This window comes from Manis pentadactyla, chromosome 4, assembly GCF_030020395.1.
Source record: "Manis pentadactyla isolate mManPen7 chromosome 4, mManPen7.hap1, whole genome shotgun sequence".
Classification (NCBI taxonomy): Eukaryota; Metazoa; Chordata; class Mammalia; order Pholidota; family Manidae; genus Manis; species Manis pentadactyla.
The window spans coordinates 50,952,491-50,976,313 of NC_080022.1; the positions used below are offsets into that span (position 1 = coordinate 50,952,491).

At 36.3% G+C, this 23,823-nt stretch overlaps 1 protein-coding gene and 1 non-coding gene across 9 annotated transcripts in view; one reads left to right on the forward strand and one right to left on the reverse strand.

The window, feature by feature from the left end:
• PATJ (PATJ crumbs cell polarity complex component) overlaps window positions 1-23,823 on the forward strand; it is a 392,045-nt gene that overhangs the window by 172,680 nt on the left and 195,542 nt on the right. For all 8 annotated transcript variants that reach the window (XM_057500268.1, XM_036911254.2, XM_057500269.1 and 5 more), the window contains exons 26-27: window positions 371-448; window positions 17,924-18,023. In XM_057500268.1, the coding sequence (XP_057356251.1) occupies window positions 371-448; window positions 17,924-18,023 (178 nt within the window). The remainder of the gene's footprint in view (window positions 1-370; window positions 449-17,923; window positions 18,024-23,823) is intronic.
• Window positions 4,603-4,709, reverse strand: LOC130683719 (U6 spliceosomal RNA). The gene has a single exon (XR_008997595.1). It is a non-coding gene; the product is annotated as a U6 spliceosomal RNA (small nuclear RNA).

Sequence of the window (23,823 nt, forward strand, 5' to 3'; positions counted from 1 at the left end):
GTCACCCCTAAAACAGTATTTTGCAAAATGACAACTTCGGATGACAATCAGTATCATGACCTTCTTTTTAGTCTTCATCTTTACTTTCTGGATCTACACAAGCTCATGAATTTAATTGCCTTTTCACTCACACACACACGCACACGTGCGCGCACACACACACAGCGCGATTTGGGGTCATAGAGCTTGTCATATTTCCCAGGTTGTATTGTTTGCCTTGAGTTATACTTCTGATGTCTTCACTTTTTAGATGAAGTCACAACTTGGTTAAATAAGATCTTAATTGTTTTAAAAAATACATTAAGAATATAATGGTTGTGACATTTACATGGTTTCTTCCTTCTTCTCTCCTTTTTTACTGTGGTTGTAGGTCATTCCTAGTGTGCACAACAAGGCCAACAAAATGACTAACAACCAGGACCAAGACACCCAAGAAAAAAAAGAAAAGGTAACTTGAACCTCCTAAGCTTTTAAAAAAGGTTTCTTTTTGCATATCTGAGCTGCAATTAATAAGAGTGCTTTTTGATGAGTGTCAGGGTACAGGTACTGTACTTAATGACATTCCCTTCCTGTGAGCATACTGGCTCTGGCCAGGATAAAGGCCAGTAGCCTGATGAAGCACAGTGTAGTGTGTATGTAAAAATGTTACAAACCACCAGTCAGCTGTCATTGTCTTTCTCTCTCCTTCCTGCTCAGCTGGGCTGGTTTGTCTGTCCATTCCCAGAAAACGCCTCTCACACTTGGGAGTTTCTGAGACTTTAATCTTATTGTTCTCTCAGCCTAGAAGTCCATTTCCCACATTGTTCTTCTTTTTTATTCTCCAAGGACCAGGTCAAAGGTCACCTCTACTTAGAATGCGTTCTTTACCATCAATCAGAATTAATCATCCATTTCTGTTTTCCCACCTCCATTACAGTAGAATTAGTTGATCTAATATTTATTTTAGGATATGGTGTCAGGTAGGAGTGAGTTTTCATTTTTTTCCATAAAGATAACTAATTATCCCATTCTTTTAAAATGAGCTGATTTGCAGTGCAACCTCTGTCATAGCTTAGGTTATCATGGGGAGTCTGTTTCTGAGCTTTCTCTTTTTTCCATTTGTCTATCCCAACATATGCTGTAGTATCTAAATTACTAAAACTTACTGATAAATCTTGTTTCCTAGCAGAGTAGTTTCCTTTACATATTTCTTCTTTAGAAATGTCTTATCTATTTGTGGTCTTTTCCATATAGATTTAGAATTAGCTTGTCAAATTCCACAAAAAAATTTCTTTGGGGATTTTGATTGGAATTGTGTCCAATATAGATAAATTTATAAATAAGTTACATCTTTATGATATTGATCCATCTTACCCATTATCATGGTATATCTTTGTTTTTATTAAATTATTTTATTTCTTTTAATTTTTATAATTTTCTTCAGAAAGGTAAATCTTTGTATTCTTTCTAGATATCATTATTTTGTTGCTTTTAAGTACTTTTTTTTTTTTTTTTAATAATTATTTTTTATTGAAGGGTAGTTGATGCACAGTATTACATTACATTAGTTTCAAGTGTACAACACAGTGGTAGAATATTTATATACATAATTCTAGGTTCCAGCTATCACCCTACCAAGCTGTTATAATATCTTGACTATATTCCTTATGCTATACATTACATCCCGGTTACTTATTTATTTTACCATTGGAAGTGTGTACTTTTCTTTTTTTTTTTTTTTTTTTTTCTGTGAGGGCATCTCTCATATTTATTGATCAAATGGTTGTTAACGACAATAAAATTCTGTATAGGGGAGTCAATGCTCAATGCACAATCATTAATCCACCCCAAGCCTAATTTTCGTCAGTCTCCAATCTTCTGAGGCATAACAAACAAGTTCTTACATGTAGAACAAATTCTTACATAATGAATACGTTACATAGTGAACAGTACAAGGGCAGTCATCACAGAAACTTTCGGTTTTGCTCATGCATTATGAACTCTAAACAGTCAGTTCAAATATGAATACTCATTTGGTTTTTATACTTGATTTATATGTGGATACCACATTTCTCTCTTTATTATTTTTAATAAAATGCTGAAGTGGTAGGTAGATACGAGATAAAGGTAGAAAACATAGTTTAGTGTTGTAAGAGAGCAAATGTAGATGATCAGGTGTGTGCCTGTAGAATATGTGTTAATCCAAGCTAGACAAGGGCAATAAAACATCCACGTATGCAGAAGATTTCTCTCAGAACAGGGGGGGTGAGGTTCTAAGCCTCACCTCTGTTGATCCCCAATTTCTCACCTGATGGCCCCCCTGCGACTGTGCCTGTCTTAGGTTGTTCCTCCCTTGAGGAATCTTACCCGTCTCTGGCTAACCAGTCATCTTCCGGGGCCATACAGGGAAATGTGAAGTTGGTAAGTGAGAGGGAAGCCTTATTGTTTGAAAAGGTTAGCTTTTTACTTCTTTGCATATTTATGCCCTGTGGCTTCTATGCCCAGCATTTGTCTTGAGGTATCTTTACCACTTGGAAGAATTATGATACTCGGTAAATTTGATATGAGGCACGAATTCTATTTAAGGGTTGTAATTAGGAAGGAAGAAGAAAAGCTATAGAAGTAGCAGGCGGAGAGTGGTAAAGAATTATGATACTCGGTAAATTTGATATGAGGCACGAATTCTATTTAAGGGTTGTAATTAGGAAGGAAGAAGAAAAGCTATAGAAGTAGCAGGCGGAAGAAAACATGGGAAGATTGATTATTTCTTTGACAAATCTTCTTGTAGAGTAACTTCAGCATATATAGGTTTTAAGCTACTACTTAAATTGCGCACACACATTAACATAATAGGAGTATAGTTACATAACCAAAGCATATCTGTAATTACCAGCCATTTCCAGTGAAACCAAGAAAACCAGTTAGGCACCTTAGGCATTTGTGAAAACTTATCTATGATATGGTGGATATTGTCCAACTGAACTTGAACAGTCTGAGAGAAATCAGACAAATTAAAACAACCCATTCCTGGGAACTGTTCACATGCCATATGTTCTTTTAACAGTAAAGTCTGTAGTTGTAAGACTTTGGAGCGCTACAATTTGCACTTCTCCAAATTCTTGGTTGAGTTCCAACAGTATAGATCCAGTCAAATTTGTTGTTTTACTGTATGCACAGGCCAGCTTAGATATCTCCTTCCTCATTCCCATGGCAAGTCCAGGAACTGGTGGGATGAGTGCATCTACAGCTGTAGCAGTGCGTGGATCTTTGTTGGGGTTTTTTTGATGATCATCTTCTGGCATGAGTCTTCCAGAGAGTGCAGATGTTGGAAGTTCTTTTTCATATCGTATCTTAGTTCATTTTCGGGGTAGCCCAATTAGGCTTTGATCCTCTGTATAAACACAAACAGACCCTTTGCCTACACTTTTATATGCCCTTTATACCCTTGTGTAGAACTCGTTGGAGGTTACCACACAGGAACTGCCCTTTTTTTTTTTTTTTGCTATCACTAATCTACACTTACATGACGAATATTATGTTTACTAGGCTCTCCCCTATACCAGGTCTCCCCTATAAACCCCTTTACAGTCACTGTCCATCAGCATAGCAAAATGTTGTAGAATCACTACTTGCCTTCTCTGTGTTGTACAGCCCTCCCTTTTCTCCTACCCCCCCATGCATGTTAATCTTAATACCCCCCTACTTCTCCCCCCCTTATCCCTCCCTACCCACCGATCCTCCCCAGTCCCTTTCCCTTTGGTACCTGTTAGTCCATTCTTGAGTTCTGTGATTCTGCTGCTGTTTTGTTCCTTCAGTTTTTCCTTTGTTCTTATATTCCACAGATAAGTGAAATCATTTGGTATTTCTCTTTCTCCGCTTGGCTTGTTTCACTGAGCATAATACCCTCCAGTTCCATCCATGTTGCTGCAAATGATTGGATTTGCCCTTTTCTTATAGCTGAGTAGTATTCCATTGTGTATATGTACCACATCTTCTTTATCCATTCATCTATTGATGGACATTTAGGTTGCTTCCAATTCTTGGCTATTGTAAATAGTGCTGCAATAAACATAGGGGTGCATCTGTCTTTCTCAAACTTGATTGCTGCGTTCTTAGGGTAAATTCCTAGGAGTGGAATTCCTGGGTCAAATGGTAAGCCTGTTTTGAGCATTTTGATGTACCTCCATACTGCTTTCCACAATGGTTGAACTAACTTACATTCCCACCAGCAGTGTAGGAGGGTTCCCCTTTCTCCACAGCCTCGCCAACATTTGTTGTTGTTTGTCTTTTGGATGGCAGCCATCCTTACTGGTGTGAGGTGATACCTCATTGTAGTTTTAATTTGCATTTCTCTGATAATTAGCGATGTGGAGCATCTTTTCATGTGTCTGTTGGCCATCTGTATTTCTTTTTTGGAGAACTGTCTGTTCAGTTCCTCTGCCCATTTTTTAATTGGGTTATTTGTTTTTTGTTTGTTGAGGCGTGAGAGCTCCTTGTATATTCTGGACGTCAAGCCTTTATCGGATGTGTCATTTTCAAATATATTCTCCCATACTGTAGGGATCCTTCTTGTTCTATTGATGGTGTCTTTTGCTGTACAGAAGCTTTTCAGCTTAATATAGTAAAAATATGGAACGCTTCACGAATTTGCGTGTCATCCTTGCGCAGGGGCCATGCTAATCTTCTCTGTATCGTTCCAATTTTAGTATATGTGCTGCCGAAGCAAGCACTTAAGTACTTTTTAAATTACATTTTCTGCTTGTTGCTAGTGTGTAGTATAAAATTGACTTTACATCTGGTAACATTCTCTTATTTTTTTATAAAATTAAACAGTCTAGTGCAAGCCACTGGAGAAACCAAAATGCTGATATAAAAAGTTAAAATATTTCATAAACCATCTAAAAATAAACATTAAATATTTCATGTAGCTTCTTCCAGTGTATTTTTGTATGTGCTCCATAAATATATATAAATTATTTTTAATAATAATATCTCAACTTCTAATCCTATGTAGATTTTTATTTCAGGATTTTCTATGTAGATAATAATCATTTTGGAAAAAGGTAGTTTTCTTTTTCCCTTTCTAATCTCCCTTTTTCTTATTTTATTATATCTGTAAAGATCTCCACTATATTTAATAGAAGTAATGATAGCTAACATTCTTGTTGTTTTTCCCCTTGATATTTAAGAAATTGCTTTTATGATTTCACCATTTAATATGTGTACTAAAGTTTTTGTAGATAAACCTTCAGGTTAAGGAAGTATTCCTTTTCATTATTATTTTGCTAAGAATTTTTATCACCAATAGCATTGGCATTGAATTTTATCAAATGTATTATTTGCATTCACTGAAATAATTTAAAATGAATAATTTTTTTCTCCCCGAATCCCTTAATGTGGTAAACTATATATTAATAGATTTTGTAATGTTAAGCCAACCTTGAATTCTTGGATTAAACTTAATTTGGTCATGATCTTTTTTGCTTGTGGCGGGTATAATTTCTTTTAGGATTTTTTGCATCTGTGTTCATGAATGAGATTGGCCTGGAATTTTCCATTTATATGTTATCTTACCTCGTTTTTATTACATGAGACTACTACAATGTATAGTAGAGGAGTATTTCTTCTTTTCAGTTCTTTGAAAGTTTGTGTAAAATGGTAATTATTCATTTTGTAAATGTTTGGTCAGACTAGCCTGTGAAGCTATTGTGGACCTGTGTTTTCTGTGTTGTAAAAGTCTGAATACTGATTCAGTTCTTTAATACTTAATGAGCTATTCAAATTTTCTATTTCTTCTAGAGTCAGTTTTGGTTACTGATTCTTTTCTAGGAATATTGAATGTCACCTAACTTTTTAAATTTGTTGGTGTAAAGTTATTCATGTTTTCTTTTAGCTTGTATTACCTACATTCTATTCACAGTAGTTGTTTTTCATTGTGAATATAGTAGTAGTACTGAGTTGCTCTTTTTTTTAGTTCCCAACATGATTTTTCTTATTACTCATTTATTTAGAAATGTTTTTTGATTTCCATATGAATTTTTTTAAACTTATTAGTTTCTGACATACCTCAGTTATAATCAGAGATTGTTGTTTTTGTAATATTGTTTTACATTGATAGAGACATTATTATGGCCCAGAACATTGTTGGTTATTGTAAATGTATACTTGTGATTTAAAAGAATACCCATTATCTAGTTATTGGGCACAGGTTTTTATACAAAATCATTAGGGCAAACTAGTTAATTGAATTATCAGATATTCTGCTTACCTACTGATTGTTTTGGTCAGAGTAACTAACAAGCTCCCATTTTGATAGTAAAATTAGTCTTCTTCGTGTAGTTTTTCAGTTTTTATTTTACAGTTCTTTCAAGTTTATTAGATATCTACAAGTTCAAAATTTTTATATTTTACTAGGCAATTGATTCTTTTATTAATAAGTGGTATTATTTAGCCATTAATCCCTTACGTTCTATTTCATTTACTATCGCTGAAACTGTGTCAGCTTTATTTTTGTATTTGCCTGAAATTTTTGAGCCAACCACAGAAGGAATTCATGTCTGCAACATGGGTGAGTCTGTACTTGTAAGGAATTCTCAGGGAACACTTTTTTTTTCTTTTACCTCAAGCTAAGGACAAGGCCAAGAAATATCCTTACTATCTCCTGTGATCAAGATTTTGATCACCCTATTTAAAAAAGAAAAGCTTTAACTGAACTGAACACATGGGAAAACTTTATTTATAGACATGTACATGGGTACCAATCAAGACTTGAGGATTTGAGGGAAGGATTCTTGAAAAAGATAGAGAAAAGTAACGTTTGGTTCCTTAACATATTATAGGATCATCTGTTTTAATCCGACTGGCTGCCTCGAGTTCAGATATTAATCACAAAGATTATGTTCAGATTAGCAGTAGCATATAAACTTGACCCTTGAACAGGTAGGGTTGGGGTTTATAAAGGTATATTTGACATACTAGTTTCAGATGTATAATTCTTCTTTTTGAAATATTAACTTTTGAACTGTATTAGTCATCTCTGTTGTACCTTTATTCACCTGTGGAATTGAAAATCCTCAAAAACCTTTGACTTCTCCAAAATTTAATAATAGCCTCCTGTTGACCAGGAGCCTTACCAATTACATAAACAATCTTTGACAAGTATTTTATATGTTGTATGTATTATATACTGTATTCTTATGATAAAGTAAGCTAGAGAAAAGAAAGTGTTTTTCCAAATTGTTACCAATCTCCAAAATATTTTTCAGTGTATTTCTTGAAAAAAAATCTGTGTATAAGTGGGCCCATGCAGTTCAAACTAGTGTTGTTCAAGGGTCAGCTGTACTGTGTGTGCAGGATTCAGGGGTTTGTATTTGGCAACTGTTCACAGACACAGATAATATTAGATTCTGGAGGACCATGGTTATTGCTTGCCAAAGTGTTAGTCATGTATGGAATTGCAGGTTATTACTTGCAGAATTCTTACTTAACCCTTTGGAAGTATGAGCTTTATTTGCAGGAACTGGATTTGGGAGGATATCTTTAGTTGTAACTCCCATCTCGCTTGACTTCAAGTGGAAGCTTGGGACTAATGAAATCCCTAGCTCTCCTTAGATAAAAATGAGTATGACTTTATTTACAAAAATGTATATATAATTGTGCTTCTATAAATGTCTAGAAAATAAAAGCTGTAGTGACTAAAAGGAGATCGGTCATTCAGGAGAATGAGGTGCCAGGGGAAGGGCAGGAAGGGGGCATTAAGAGAAGCATGAAGAAACTTTTGAGAGTGAGGGTTATGCTTATTATCTTGATTGTGATGATGGATTCAAATTGTAGCTCTTTAAAATGTGTGCAGTTTTATATGTCAAGTATACCTTAATATACAGACAAACAAGACTTCCCTGCTTTCCTGGACTTTGCATTCTAATGGGACAGGCAAACAATTTGGTATTCAGTGACTGCTACATTAAAGCAGGTTGGGGACAAAACATAAAGACCCACAAAAATGTGGCATCTGAAAAGGGCTGGAATATACACTCCAGTTGAGGTCAGGGAGCTCATCTGTCTCATAAATACTTTATCCCCATTGCCTAGAACATTACCTCACACCTGTTTGGCACACAGTACATATTTGTTGAATGAATTAAAAAATCCTAAAAACCAAGGCAAAATATCTGGCTTTAGGTCACTAGGGATTGGCACATGCCCTTTTGGGCAAAGTGTGCCACCTTCCTGTGCTCCACTTTATCTTCTGATTTGGAGATTTATGGTTGTTTTTGGCCTCAGTCACATATTACAAAGACACATATGTGAAATTGTATCTGTCATTTTTATGTGGTTAAGTTTCCCAGAATATTTCATCCATCCTATTGCTGGAATTTTGTCAATTCATATCTTGATTCTAAAATCTGAACATTCACCCAATGATGTTGAAAACAGTCCGGGAATGTAACATTAAAAAAGACACAGACAAGGAATCTGTCTTTGGGGATACAGATACTAAACACACATAGATGAATAAACTGGTTACTAATTTAGTTACTTTGGGGAACAAGTAATTTAACTGATTCAGAAAAATTCCATGTGAGATCCCATGAAGGAAAAAGATAACTGTATGACTTTTATTAACTTTGGTCTGCTCCATTAAACCAAATCTGCATTCAAAGAAAAAAGACAAAAAAAAAAATCCAGTAAGAGCCCAATAATGCCAGAAGTCCATGAAAGTCTATCTAGCTGGGTTCTTTGGTATAGTGAAGAACAGTGAACCACACAGTTAACTTTGCACTAGAAGAAGTCAACTCGGATCAACATCTCCATCACAGGATGATGTTCCAGGGGTTACAAGATGTACTCTATTACTATTTTCTGAGGTTACAGCATACATGCCAAGCATTATGCAACATTCTGGAATAACACAGCACCTTCCCTGCAAGAGCTGCATAGATGAATGTGACATGTAGTGAAATAGGCAGAAGTATAAGTGTCATTAATATGATAGAAATATGCCAAGGGTTCTATGGGAGCACAGGCTGGGAGACCTTCCCAAAGTTGGGAGGTCAGGTGATGACTAAGCTATCTTAAAAATTATCATTAGAAGCAGAGACCGGTGCAATCCGGAAAACACAAAGGGATGCTGTTCTCATGGGAGGACACATGCCATTCACCTGCGACCCCGGCAGTGCCCTAGGCCATCCCAAAGGCCGCCCTGTGCACTGTAGCTCAGGGGATTAACCCAGAGGCTGCTCCCTGTGTGAGGCTGACCAGCACAGGCAGCAGACACAGGCAAGGCAACCAGCAGGTAAGGACTTTGTTCTCCCACTGACACGCACGCCATTTGCCAGTAATCACTTCCATTGCCATGAAAAGGCAGAACCTTGTTCAGTCCAAAATGCCTCAAACACCAGAGAGAGGGCCTGATGACACTGAAATCACCAATCTTCCTGAAAAAGAATTCAAAATAAAAGTCATAACCATGCTGATGGAGCTGCAGAGAAATATGCAAGAGCTAAGGGATGAAGTCCCGAGGGAGATAATAGAAATGAAACAAATGGAAGGATTTAAGAGCAGACTGGATGAGGTGCAAGAGACTGTTAATGGAACAGAAATCAGAGAATAGAAATACAGAGAAGCTGAGCCAGAGAGAGATAAAAGGTTCCTAGGAATGAAAGAATATTAAGAGAACTGTGTGACCAATCCAAATGGAAAATATTTGCATTACTGGGGTACCAGAAGAAGAAGAGAGAGAAGAGGGGATAGAAAGTGTCTTTGAAGAAATAATTGCTGAAAACTTCCCCAAGCTAGGGAAGGAAATAGTCTCTAACACCATGGAAGCCCACAGATCTCCCAATACAAGGGACCCAAGGAGGACAACACCAAGACATATAATAATTAAAATGGCAGAGATCAAAGACAAGGACAGAGTATTAGAAGCAGCCAGAAAAAAAAAAAAGATCACCTACAAAGGAAAACCCATCAGACTCCTCAGCAGAAACATTACAGGCCAGAAGAGAATGGCATGATATATTCAATGCAATGCAGCAGAAGGGCCTCAAACCAAGAATACTGTATCCAGGAAAATTATCATTTAAATTGAAAGGATTAAACATTTCCCAGATAAGCAAAATTGAGGGAATTTACCTCCCACAAACCATCTTTAACAGTGTATTTTAAAGAGACTGCTCTAAATGGAAGTGCTCCTAAGGCTAAATAGGTGTCCTCAGAGAAAATAAAAGCACAGCAAAGAAAGTAGACCAACCAAATACTAACTAAAGGTGAAATAAAATCAGCTATCCACAAAATCAGTAAAGGGGAACACAAAAAGTACAGAATAAAACACCTAACATATAAAGAGTGGAGGAGGAAGAAAGAGAAGGGAGAGAAATAAAGAATATCAGACTGTGTTTATAATAGCGTAACAAATGAGTTATGTTAGACAGTCAAATACTAAAGAAGCTGCCCTTGAACCTTTGGTAACCATGAATCCAGAGCCTGAAATGGCAGTAAGTATGTATCTGTTGATAATCACCCTAAATGTAAGTGGTTTGAATGCACCAATCAAAAGACACAGAGTAATAGAATGGATAAAAAAGCAAGACCCATCTATGCTGCTTAAAAGAGACTCACCTCAAACCCAAAGACATACACAGAGTAAAAGTCAAGGGATGGAAAAAGATATTTCATGCAAACAATGGGGAGAAAAAAGAAGGTGTGGCAGTACTTGTATCAGACAAAATACACTTCAAAACAAAGAAAGTCACAAGAGACAAATAAGAACATTACATAATGATAAAGGGGTCAGTCCAACAAGAGGATATAACCATTATAAATATCTATGCACACAACAGAGGACTACTGACATATGTGAAACAGATATTAACAGAATTAAAGGAGGAACTAGAATGCAATGCATTCAGTTTAGGAGACTTCAACACACCACTCACTCCAAAGCACAGATCCACCAGACAGAAAATAAGTAAGGACACAGAGGCACTGAACAACACACTAGAACAGATGGACCTAATAGACATCTACAGAACTCTACACCTAAAAGCAGCAGGATACACATTCTTCTCAAGTGCACATGGAACATTTTCCAGAATAGACCACATACAAAAAGAGCCTCAGTAAATTCAAAAAGATTGAAATTGTACCAAGCAACTTCTCAGATCACAAAGGTGTAAAACTAGAAATAAATTGTACAAAGAAAACAAGTAGGCTCATAAACACATGGAAGCTCAATAACATGCTCCTAAATAATCAGTGGATCAATGACAAAATTAAAACACAGATCAAGCAATATATGGAGACAAATGAAACAATAGCACAATGCCCCAACTTCTGTGGGACACAGCGAAGGCAGTTCTAAGAGGAAAGTATATAGCAATCCAGGCCTATTTAAAGAAGGAAGAACAATCCCAAATGAATAGTCTTAAGTCACAATTATTGAAACCGGAAAAAGAACAAATGAGGCCCAAAGTCAGCAAAAGGAGGGACATAATAAAGATCAGAGAAGAAATAAATAAAATTGAGAAGAATAAACAATAGAAAAAAATTAATGAAACCAGAGCTGGTTCTTTGAGAAAATTAACAAAATAGATAAACCCCTCGCCAGACTTTTTAAGAGAAAAAGAGAATCTATACACGTAAACAGAATCAAAAATGAGAAAGGAAAAATCACGATGACAACACAGAAATACAAAGAATTATTAGAAAATACTATGAAAATCTATATGCTACCAAACTGGGTAACCTAGAAGAAATGGACAACTTTCTAGAAAAACACAACATTCCAAGACTAACCAAGGAAGAAACAGAAAATCTAAACAGACCAATTAGCAGCAGTGAAATTTAATCGGTAATCAAAAAACTACCCAAGAACAAAATCCCCAGACCAGATGGATTCACCACTGAATTTTATCAGACATTTAGAGAAGACATAATACCCATTCTCTTAAAGTTTTCCTAAAAACAGAAGTAGATGGAATACTTCCAAACTCATTCTGTGAAGCCAGCATCACTCTAATACCAAAACCAGGCAAAGACACCACAAAAAAATAAAACTGCAGGCCAATATCCCTGGTGAACATAGATGCAAAAATACTCAACAAAATATTAGCAAACCGAATTCAAAAATACATCAAGAGGATCATACACCATGATCAAGTGGGATTCATCCCAGGGATGCAAGGATGGTACAACATTTGAAAAGCCATCAACATCATGTACCACATCAGAAAAAAGAAGGACAAAACCACATGATCAATCTCCAAAGATGCTGAAAAAGCATTCGACAATATTCAACATCCATTCATGATAAAAACTCTTAACAAAATGGGTATAGAGGGCAAGTACCTCAACATAATAAACGCCATATATGACAAACCCACAGCCAACATTATACTTAACAGCAAGAAGCTGAAAGCCTTTTCCCTAAGATTGGGAACAAGACAAGGATGCCCACTCTCCCCAATTTTATTCAACATAGTACTGGAGGTCCTGGCCATGGCAATCAGACAAAACAAAGAAATACAAGGCATCCAGATTGGTAAGGAAGAAGTTAAATTGTCACTGTTTGCAGATGACATATTGTACATAAAAAACCATAAAGACTCCACTCCAAAACTACTAGAACTAATATCTGAATTCAGCAAAGTTGCAGGATACAAAATTAATACAGAGAAATCTGTTGCATTCCTATATCACTAATGATGAACTAGCAGAAAGAGAAATCAGGAAAACAATTCCATCCATAATTGCATCAAAAAGAATAAAATACCTAGGAATAAACCTAACCAAGGAAGTGAAAGACCTATACCCTGGAAACTACAAGACACTCTTAAGAGAAATTAAAGAGGACGCTAACAAGTGGAAACTCATCCCATGCTCCTGGCTAGGAAGAATTAATATCGTCAAAATGGCCATCCTGCCCAAAGCAATATACACACTTAGTGCAATCCCTGTCAAAATACCGACAGCATTCTTCAACAAACTGGAACAAATAGTTCTAAAATTCAAATGGAACAACAAAAGCCCCCGAATAGCCAAAGCAATCCTGAGAAGGAAAAATAAAGCAGGGGTATCTCACCTCCCAACTTCAAGCTCTACTACAAAGTGACAGTAATCAAGACAATTTGGTACTGCACAAGAACAGACCCATAGACAAGTGGAGCAGAATAGAGGCCAGACAGTAACTCAAGCACATATGATCAATTAATGTATGATAAAGGAGCCATGGATATACATAAGGAAATGACAGCCTCTTCAACAGCTGATGCTGGCACAACTGGACAGCTGCATGTAAGAGAATGAAACCTGGATTATTGTCTAACCCCATACAAAAGTAAATTTGAAATGGATCAAAGACCTGAATGTAAGTCATGAAACCATAAAACTCTTAGAAAGAAACACAGGCAAAAATTTCTTGGACATAAACATGAGCAACTTCTTCGTGAACATATCTCCCTAGGCAAGGGAAACAAAAGCAAAAATGAACAAGCGGACTATATTAAACTAAAAAGCTTCAGTACAGCAAAGGACACCATCAGTAGAACAAAAAGACATCCTACAGTATGGGAGAATATATTTGTAAATGACATATCCGATAAGGAGTTGACATCCAAAATATATAAAGACCTCACTCACCTCTACAAACAAAAAGCAAATAATCCAGTTAAAAAATGAGCAGAGGATCTGAACAGCCACTTCTTCAAAGAAGAAATTCAGATGGCCAACAGGCACATTAAAGATGCTCCACATCGCTAATCATCAGAGAAATGCAAATTAAAACCACAATGAGATACCACCTCACACCAGTAAGGATCGCCACCATCCAAAAGACAACCACAAATGTTGGTGAGGATGTAGAGAAAGGGGAACCCTACTTCACTGCTGGTGGGAATGTAAATTAGTTCAACCTTTGTGGAAAGCACTATGGAGGTTCCTCAAAAAACTAAAAGTAGAAATACCATTTGACTCAGGAATTCCACTCCTACGAATTTACCCTAAGAATGCAGGAACCCAGTTTCAAAAAGACATATGCACCCTTATGTTTATCACAGCACTGTTTATAATAGCCAAGAAATGGATGCAACCTAAGTGTCCATCAGTAGATGAGTGGATAAGGAAGAGGTGGTACATATACACAATGGAATATTACTCAGCCATAAGAAGAAAACAAATCCTACCATTTGCAACAACATGGATGGAGGTAGAGGGTATTATGCTCAAGGAAATAAGCCAGGTGGAGAAAGACAAGTATCAAATGATTTCACTCATATGTGAAGTATAAGAACAAAGCAAAAACTGAAGGAATGAAACAGCAGCAGACTCACTGAACCCAAGGATGGACTAACAGTTACCAAAGGAAAAGGGACTGGGGAGAATGAGTGGGAAGGGAAGGATAAGGGGGAAAAGAGGCATTATGATTAACACACATAATGTAGTGGTGGCGGGGGTTCCGGGGAAGGCAGTATAATACAGAGAAGTTAAGTAGTGATTCTATAGCATCTTACTATGCTGATGGAAAGTGACTGTAATGGGGTATGTGGTGGGGACTTGATAATGGGTGGATTCTATAACCATAATGTTGCTCATGTAATTGTATATTAATGATACCAAAATAAAAAATAAAAAAAAATTGTCACTAGAAGAAATTCCTTCTATGAATTTTTTTCCTCCTTAATACAAAAGCAATACATGTTCTCTAGGATTACAATCATAAAGGAGATAATAGAAAAAAAAGTTTCACTTGAAACTCATACTAGGCAAAGTCTAGGCTAGAAATCTAAATTTAGTTTGCAGAGCATTCACATTAAGAAAAAAGAGAAAGACAGTACCTAAAAAAATAATGAAAAAGAGAATATCAGTAAGCAGGTCTTGAATAAGTGTGCAGTTTTTATTTGTTCTGTGTAGTTTTGTTTCAGTTCAATATTTTCTGGCCTTTTTTGCATCATATAGAATGTGAATTGATAGGCAATCAGGATTCATAGAAATACTAAAATTAACTCTAGTTTCACAACAATTCTTTGGTATTTCTTTCTAGATTTTTCTTCAGTATTACTTCATATACTCCTTAAAGGTTCTGTGGACACTGTTCACAACCAGCTGTCATTAATAGAGAAGTAATCTACTGTTAGTTTCTTCGTTTTCTTTTTAGGTATTATCCAAATGAAAATGTCTTCCATGAAAAACAATAGCCCCTAAAAACATAGTCAAATTAAACTTATAAACATGTATCTATTTCAAGTGAATACTTAAAACAAGTACATTTTGTTGTATGTAAATTATACCTCAATAAGATTGATGTTAAGACATGTATCTATTCCAACTCCCAGACTCTAGCATTTTGCAACCTCCTGTTAGCACTTAGACTGTTAGAGGATACATGCTCTCTTTCTTAACAGCAAAAATAATTCAGAGTTCCATCATTATATTCCACATTATTCTAGGTCTTAGAATTGCCTGATAATACTCAGGCTAATGTGTAAATGTTTGTGGCATTCATATATATTTTTGTGTAATATGTTACACATATATATGTATAGTCATATGTGTTTTTGTTTTATACTTTACATCAAGAAGGTCACAGATATTATGGGGACAGTGTAGCTATTTCTAAATTTAAGTTACCAAATCACTTCTGGATTCTTACATAGAAATGGATCTGAATTAGTGGTTTCTGTGAACAGGAATTTTTCTTAATTGAAAGGCTATCATATCTAAAGTAATAAAAGTTTATTTCACCATTTTCTGGAAAACTGGGAATATTATATTTAAATAATGCTTCTTGGTCTGAATCTGTCAGAAAGAATTTTAAAGAGACATACATCTAATTAATTAATATCCTTTGAAGGTAGGAAAATATTTTCCATGGTGAGAGGTAAGAGCTTTTCTCAATCTCAGATATAGCAAGCACTTTCAGCTTCTAAATACAACTCTAAATACCACTTTAGCCAAATGTCTACTGTAGAAACAGAAATAAAACTACTAGTCTGTATATCAAAAAGCTGCTATTTCCAGGACCCAAGACATATTCTTGTACAAAAATACCAACTAACACATTCTCTATTCGTTCTCAACCAATAGAGGATAGATCTCTACAGAACCAATATGCATAGATGCTCAAATGTCACTAAATTGTCAGACCATAAAACCAACTCCATTTAGGTGCTACTAATGGGAGATAATTTGCAACCCAAGTATAAATCAAAAAACTTGGCTTAGTATCAGAACCAAAAATAAAGAGTTGGAAATAAAGTATTCAAGAAAATATCTACATTCTGTGAAGGTAATCTGATCATAGAAACAGAATAGAAAAGATGAAGTTCTGTTGTCACTGGGGATTTACTGTGGGAGCCAAGAAGTCTGTGTATGGGTTTACACAGTTCATGAGTTGTGTGTCTCAGGCATCACTGTTCAACTGGTTCTGGAAGGTGAGTGTGCTTGAACATCTCAGTGGGACCTCTAAAACTAAAACTCTTAAAGTAGAAAGATACCCACCAGGTACCTGACAACCCACATTCAAACTATAAGGAGAACAAGCCATGCTTACCTATATTCTTTTCAAGAGTGTCTGTTGAAGTTAATTAAATAAGTCAGTCTTGTAAACATTTTCCCCTGAAATATTTTTTAGAAGTGCTACTGAAGAAAATTCATATTTCTTAATATTATTTTAAATGCAGGCTGTGCTTGTACTGACTTTTATCTCTGACCTAAAATGGTCTGGTTCTGAGGTAAAGGTTTACTGAAAGTTTTCACTTGCCTTTTTTTGCTCTTCGTTTAACTCACATTTAAGTTTTTCCAAGGAAGAATTAGAGAGACACAGTGATCACACTTCTGTATTTTCTTTTTTTTTTGCTTAATAAACATTTTGTATTTGGCATCTTCTCTTCATCACTCATTTTATTGATTTTTTTATTTTCTATGCATCTATGAAGTACTGCTTTAGTTAGACATTATCTTAAATAAATGTGGGTGTGTTTTTCCTTTATGGATCCCAAATAATGTTTTCTGTTTGGGAGGAATTTATTATATGCCTGCTTACTGTAATGGGCCAGTCATTGTCCATTTGCTGAAGTGTATCCTGCCATTAGTGGTTTTGTCATATAAAGGATAATTGAATGTACTTGATTGAAATTCTGTAGCAAAACAAGTCTTAATCCATTTATTTTGGTATTTGTGGAACGCTTGGGTATATCAGCTCCTATTCTTTTCAGCAGCTTGGATCTCTCCGTAAAGTTTGGCATGTTTTATTTTTCCCAGCGTTCAAGAAAATGTCTACATTCTGTGAAGGTAATCTGATCAGAGTTTTGTTCTGCTTTAAGTCTATTTGAACCAAATATTGATGTGCTGTATCATTTGATGTGTACATTTTAAGAATATTTATACAGAAATACAAACAGTGTTCATCATAAAGATACCTTTTTTGAAACATTAAAATGTGTTTACTATTGTAAATAAAACCTTTTCAGTTAGAAAATCTTGATATTTCACATCAAGTATATTTTAAAAAATGGTATCTGTAACTTCAACAATTGAATAAAACATTTAAATAGTTGTAGAATTAATACAGGGGTAGTTTATGTTTAGATTTATTTTTGAAGTGTCATTTGAGGTTGGTAACAACAAAGAAAAGTAAGCCTTGACAATGTAAAGAAAATATATATAATTGCCTTTTACAATGGGGAAAGGAATGCATTGTTCTGGGTAGGTGTACAGTCTTAAAAGCTGTGCTTTTGAATTCCTGTTTTCTGTATTGATATGTTTACATCAGTCACTTGCATAATAACAAAAATAAAAGAACAAATTGTATTTGTTTTACAATCCTGATATGACTGAAGTTGGATATAGTCAAAATATTCACAGATTTTCTTTTTTATACTCTTTGTCATTCAAGAAGGGAATTGTGCAAAAGCAATTAATCCTTCTGTGAAATTTTTTGCATCTGCAGAGGCAGGGAACTGCTCCACCTCCAATGAAGCTGCCACCTCCTTACAAAACTCCATCCGATGGTAGTGATGAAAATGAGGAAGAATATGCATTTACCAACCGTGAGTTCCTTTTAATTTTTGAAGTGGATGCAGAATTAATTAAATTGTGCTTTAATGATTGTTGTTATCAAATCCATGCAATGTTGTAGGTTCTCAGAAAACATGCATGAACATATAATTCTAAAAAAGAGATTTGTATCTCAATTATAAAGCTTTTCTCTCTGACACTAATAAAATTTTAGAATGAATATCAAAGACAATTAGTTTGTACACTATTTTATCTCCATTCCCTCCTAGACTTACTATTTGGTTGTGAATACAGCAATGCCAAGAAGCCCTTGAAATTACATTTGACCCACAATAATCTGAGTTGGATACAAATACCAGCTCTTAAGTACTTGCCTTACTCAAATGGATGGTGATGTAGCTAATACAAAATTACAAAGGGCCCTCCAAGTCGTATTTCCTCCTTTGGAATTTCTTTTGTGATTTTCTTTTGCATTAGCTATATCAAATATACAATCATACATATATTTAATAGAGGCTTTTTGCTTTTATGTATGTAAAGTATATGTAGTTAGATCTGATTGCTCTTGTGTGTGGAATTTCTTTTAGGGATGATGAAAATGTTCTAAAACTAGATTGTGATGATCGATGCACAGTTTGTGAATAAACTAAAACCCACAGAATTATGTATGTAAGTGGGTTTGTGAAATATATATATTTACATATATTTAGGTAATGTGTGTGTGTGTATATGTGTGTGTATTATATATATTATATTCCTTCTACAATACAGAAAAGGAATTTGATATAGAAATTGCAAGAGTTAAAATTCTGGCTGCAGCACTTCCTAGTGTATGACGTTGAGCATGTCTTCTTCTATGAAAATAATGGTACTTAAATAGCATTGTGGTAAGGATTAAAATAAGGTTGTAAAATCTTTAGCCTGCCACATAGTGAATCTTCAAAAGGTATTATAGCTCTTATTACTGTTGATAATTATTATTAAATTGACTTTATAACTTTATATTTTTCTAAATGTAAGTATATAAATAAAAATATAAACAAATATAAGTTTATAATCGTTTAGCTGGCTTTATAAAAACTTGGTTTATATTTTATGATTTTACGGAGCCCTTTCTCATGCATTATTTTCTGCATTTATTCAACAAATCTTTGTTGAAACCCAACTGCTTATTTTAAGTGTTAAGTGAATCTACTATGAAATGAATAAAACATAGCTCCTTTCTTCTTGATGGGGTCACTAACTTGGAAGAGAGGATTCAAAGGCATGGGAACAAAATTTGATAAATGTACTGTAGTGTTTTGATTCTCAGCCTCTTTTGGAGCTGCATATGATGTATATGATTGATATGTGTGTGCATGTGTGTAATATAATCCCTTTTTCTGATAGACATATTAGGGCAGCTCCAGGAGAATGAAGATAATTTTGATTATTCATAATTTCTGAGATGCTAGAATGTCCACATTTGCATAGTTGTTAGGAAACCTGGAAGAGGCATGTGACCAAGAGTACATTCTAATCCAGTGTACTTAGTTGTGAATTCATAGACAAATCACTTAGCCTCTTCATGACTTGCTCATTTATAAGGAGAGACTGGATGTCTTATAATAACCTGCCTTCTAGGACTGGTGTAAGAATTAGAGGAGATAAGCATTTAAAGAGATGAATATAACTGTTATGATACCAAATAAACACTCTGTTTTCTGTGTGCCAGGTCTTCACGTGTATTATTAACTTTGTCAACATGCTAACCTTATAAGATTAATTACACAAAGAAACTGAGGCTCAGAGAAATTAAGGACTGTATACAAAGTTACACAGCTTTATAACAGTGGAAATGGAGCTTAAACCCAGACACTGTGACTCTAAAGCCTGCACTGTCATTTACACTTCCCATTACTTAAAATTCGTTACTATGGAAGAAGCAGGTACAATATGATTAGGGGTTATCCAGTGAATATCACTTTGGTGCCATAAGGTAGGCAGATCAGCAGCCTCTCCAAAGTTCCAGGCTCATGTATGCATGTGTATTCACACATGTGCACTTACATTTGTAGCACTAGTGGGGTTCAGGAAGGACACCAATTTATATACTATGCAGAAAAGGACTTCTAATGTCTAAGTCATCATCTAACTATAACATTTCATGGAATCTCCAACAAGCTTATTTGGGCTGTGAATATGAATTACTTTCTATTAATTTTGTTTCCCAACTTTTTTCTTCCCGGTGTACATTTCCCTTCCCATTTAACTTCTTACCAGATTCTTAGTGTCCCCAAACTAAGCATTTCTTTTTACAGTGGTGAAAGTTTAATTTCATAACTCTCCTATAGTCCAGGACTATGAAGTAGATGGCTGGAATGCAAGTCTTAGGCCCACCAAGAAGTGGTGATTGTATTAAGGAGATCACAGACCTAAGATACACATGATTTTAAAGTGTAGTTAAAATCTAACTTAGGTGAGATTTGGCAAGTTACTTATTTGTAAAGTTCATCCCACCAAAAATATGTATTGATTGGATATTATAGGTGGGCAGACACTATTCTAGATGTTGGGAACTCAGTGGGGAATTAGATGTCACCTCTAATTAGCTTGTATTCTAGTGGGGAAAGAAAGATTATAAATAATAAGATAGTTTACATATTGATAAATACTTACAAATAAATAAAACAGCACAGTATGAGAATAAATGACTTGGAGGAGGCAACATTAAGTACAATGGGTTAGAAAGGCCAAGATAAGATTTAAATGACAAGAAGGAACCAGACCTGAAAAGAACAGATTTTTTTTGAGAGGGTGATCCACAGTAACATATTTTATTTAACAATCAGGTATAAATAGATGTGTGCACACACACATGCATATATAATTGCAACAAGTTTCACAAAATATTACTTACCTTTATACCATATGAATAATTTTATTCTTTTTTTATTGTTTCATTTTCTTAAATGCACTTTGTAGCTCAGTTTATTTCTTTATCAACTAATTGTTTGCAACCTGCAGTATGAAAAACATTAATCTAGATCAGTGGTTTCAAACTTTAGTGTGCATCAGAGGCAGCTGGAGAGCTTGTTTAAGTCCTAATTGCTGGCCACCACTCCCAGTTTTTGATTCCTTACAGTGGGAGGACCCGATACTTTGCTTTTCTAAATCATTCCCGGGTGATGCTAATACTTCTGATCCAGGGACCACATTCTGAAAAACCACTGATGTAGGTGGCCCTTAAGGTCATGGGAGGTGGTGAGTTTACTTAGGAGTGGTATGTAGATGGCAACAAGAAGCAAACTCAGCACATGCCTCATGAGCCAGCTAAGGAGCATCTAGCATAAGAACACTTCCAGGAGACTAGGGAATTATGTAGTTTAAGAGAAGGTGTTTCAAGGAGAGTTCCATCACAGAACTTCAGTGGTCAACTGTGGAATGTTACTGAGAGGTTGAGGAGATGGAGACATAGAAGTAACCTTTGAATTTAGCAACATGGAATTTATAAGGAAGAAGAGGAAGAAGAGGTTATTTTACTTGGTAAAATAACCACAACAGTAATTGTTCATATTATTGTGAGAATTAAAATGTTACAATGAGTGTAGAGTGTATGGTACATAATAGGCATTAGATGATAGGTTGTTTATCCTGTTTAGTTGAACATATATGATGACATTCTGATATCTAGTTATAAGCCTTATAACCATCAATTGAATGAAATTTACTTGAATTTTAAATAAAGATCATGAAACAATTAAGAATAAGAAACAATATGCACATAAATGCTTAGCTTTGACAAAACTACCATTATCAAACCTATAGTATTTGTCAACGGGAGGTTGTCTTGCCAATGGGTTTCAGCCCTGGGCAAGTTCACTATGGATTCAGTGTGACCAAAGAAATTGACAGCAAAATGTTCTTTGGGGTGAAAGGGTTTATTACGCGGCTTGTTCTCCTCGCGGTAGGTCAAGCACTAGCATCTCTGCCTCCACCCAGAGCAATGCTCTCTATATTGCTCTCTATATAGCGCAATAATAGCTTATTGCCTAAAGGTATGGAAGCAACAGCCCAGCAACAGGCCAGTTATGTCATTAGGTGGTTTGTGTTCAGTGAGGATCCTAACTGTGGGAACCCCAACTTCCCCATACTCCATCCCTCCAGGATTCTCGCCTTACAGTCTACACGCTTTCAATCTTCTGCAGTGGTCCCTGTGCGAGAAAGCTGGAGCACTGTAACCAGATTCCACAATAGCAACAGATGATAACAACAACTTAGAGATAATTAAAATTAAGATACAGCAAGATTTTAATACAATTATAATAATCCTCAAGCCAGAGGAGGTTCATAATAAAAAAGTTATAATAATCCTCAAGCCAGAGGAAGTTCCCAATCCACAAAGACTTTAGGGGCGATAGGACACATGTTTTAATGTCACCAACATAGGTAAATCTTGTCCATCAGGTAGGATGCATGCAAGAGAGTGGTCCTGTGATCGGACTGTAGCAGGAAGGGGGTCCCTTCCAGGTCTAGTATGCCATACTTTTACTCCTTTCCCCATGGGGGTTACTGAAGGGTCTATATATAGTGCTATGGAGGTGCATGCACTGGCTACAGTGATAAAACAAAACCTTCTGACCGTTCTGGCCACCTTTGGCGGCCACTCTGCTGTTATTCCAGGAATACATAGGAGGCCAGCTTCCAGGCCTTGTCCCTAAGGTGTCAGGAGAGCCAGCCATCGTTGGTCCATGTGTTGAAAGCTCCAAGGCCACATCCACTCAATGGAGTCTCTGGGGTTCCATGCAGTTGGTGCTGGCAGCAAAATGTTATTCTGGTGGCCAAACCTTGGCTTCAGTGATTCTTCCTTGGTTTGTACTTGCAGTTGTATAGGGGAGGCAGCCATATGTGTTAACATGTCTGTGGGGCTCAGAGCTCCCTTTTGGGGTCTCTCATTCAAACGCTGTAGCATGGTCCATAAGCGGACTGACCATCCCCGCAGACTATTGGTATCTGACTTCAGTCAGGATTTTAACAAGCCATTGTGCTTCTCTCATGCCTGCTGTGGTAGAATGGTATGGCACATGAAACTTCCACTTGATTCCCAGCTGTCATACCCATTCTTGCAGTGTATATCCAGTAAAATGGGTGCCCTGATCACTCTCAATCACCTGTGGTTGCTGTAGGCAGCAAAGAGATGCTCCAGGCCTCTTTTGGTCATTTGCTGGTCTGCACAACGGGTAGGAAAAGCAACCAGAAGTCCAGTAGCTGTGTCCACACAAGTCATCACGTACTGATATCCTTCTGACACAGGCAGAGGCCCAAAATAGTCTATCTGCCACCTGATGAGGGGTATAGACCCCTTAGCTATTGTTCCATGTTGCTGTGGAACTCGGTGTAAGTCCCTTTTGGAGCACACGACACACTCCTGCTGGGCTCTACTAACTTATTCGAAGGTCAAAGGCAAGCTCCACCGACAGGCTACAGCCCATATTGTTTTTTGCCCTGCATGCAACAAACACTGATGTAGCCATTGGGCTACATCAGAGGCAGGCTTTCCTTCTAACCAACGTATCTGGGCCAATTTATCTGCCTCATCATTTCCTGGGGATGCCAGTGGCAAATGATCTGTCACATGTTTTATTGTAATTATTTTAGTCTGACCACAGGCCCATAAGTCTTGCCATAATTCTTGCCCCCAAAGGGGTCGGTGACTAACCAGCCAGTTGGCATGGTACCAGGTTGGTAGCCACAGGGTCAAGCCCCGATAGACAGCCCAGCTGACAGTGCAGACAACTATAGGGGAGGGCTCCTGGCTCATCACAAGCCACACAGCCCACAACTGTACCCATT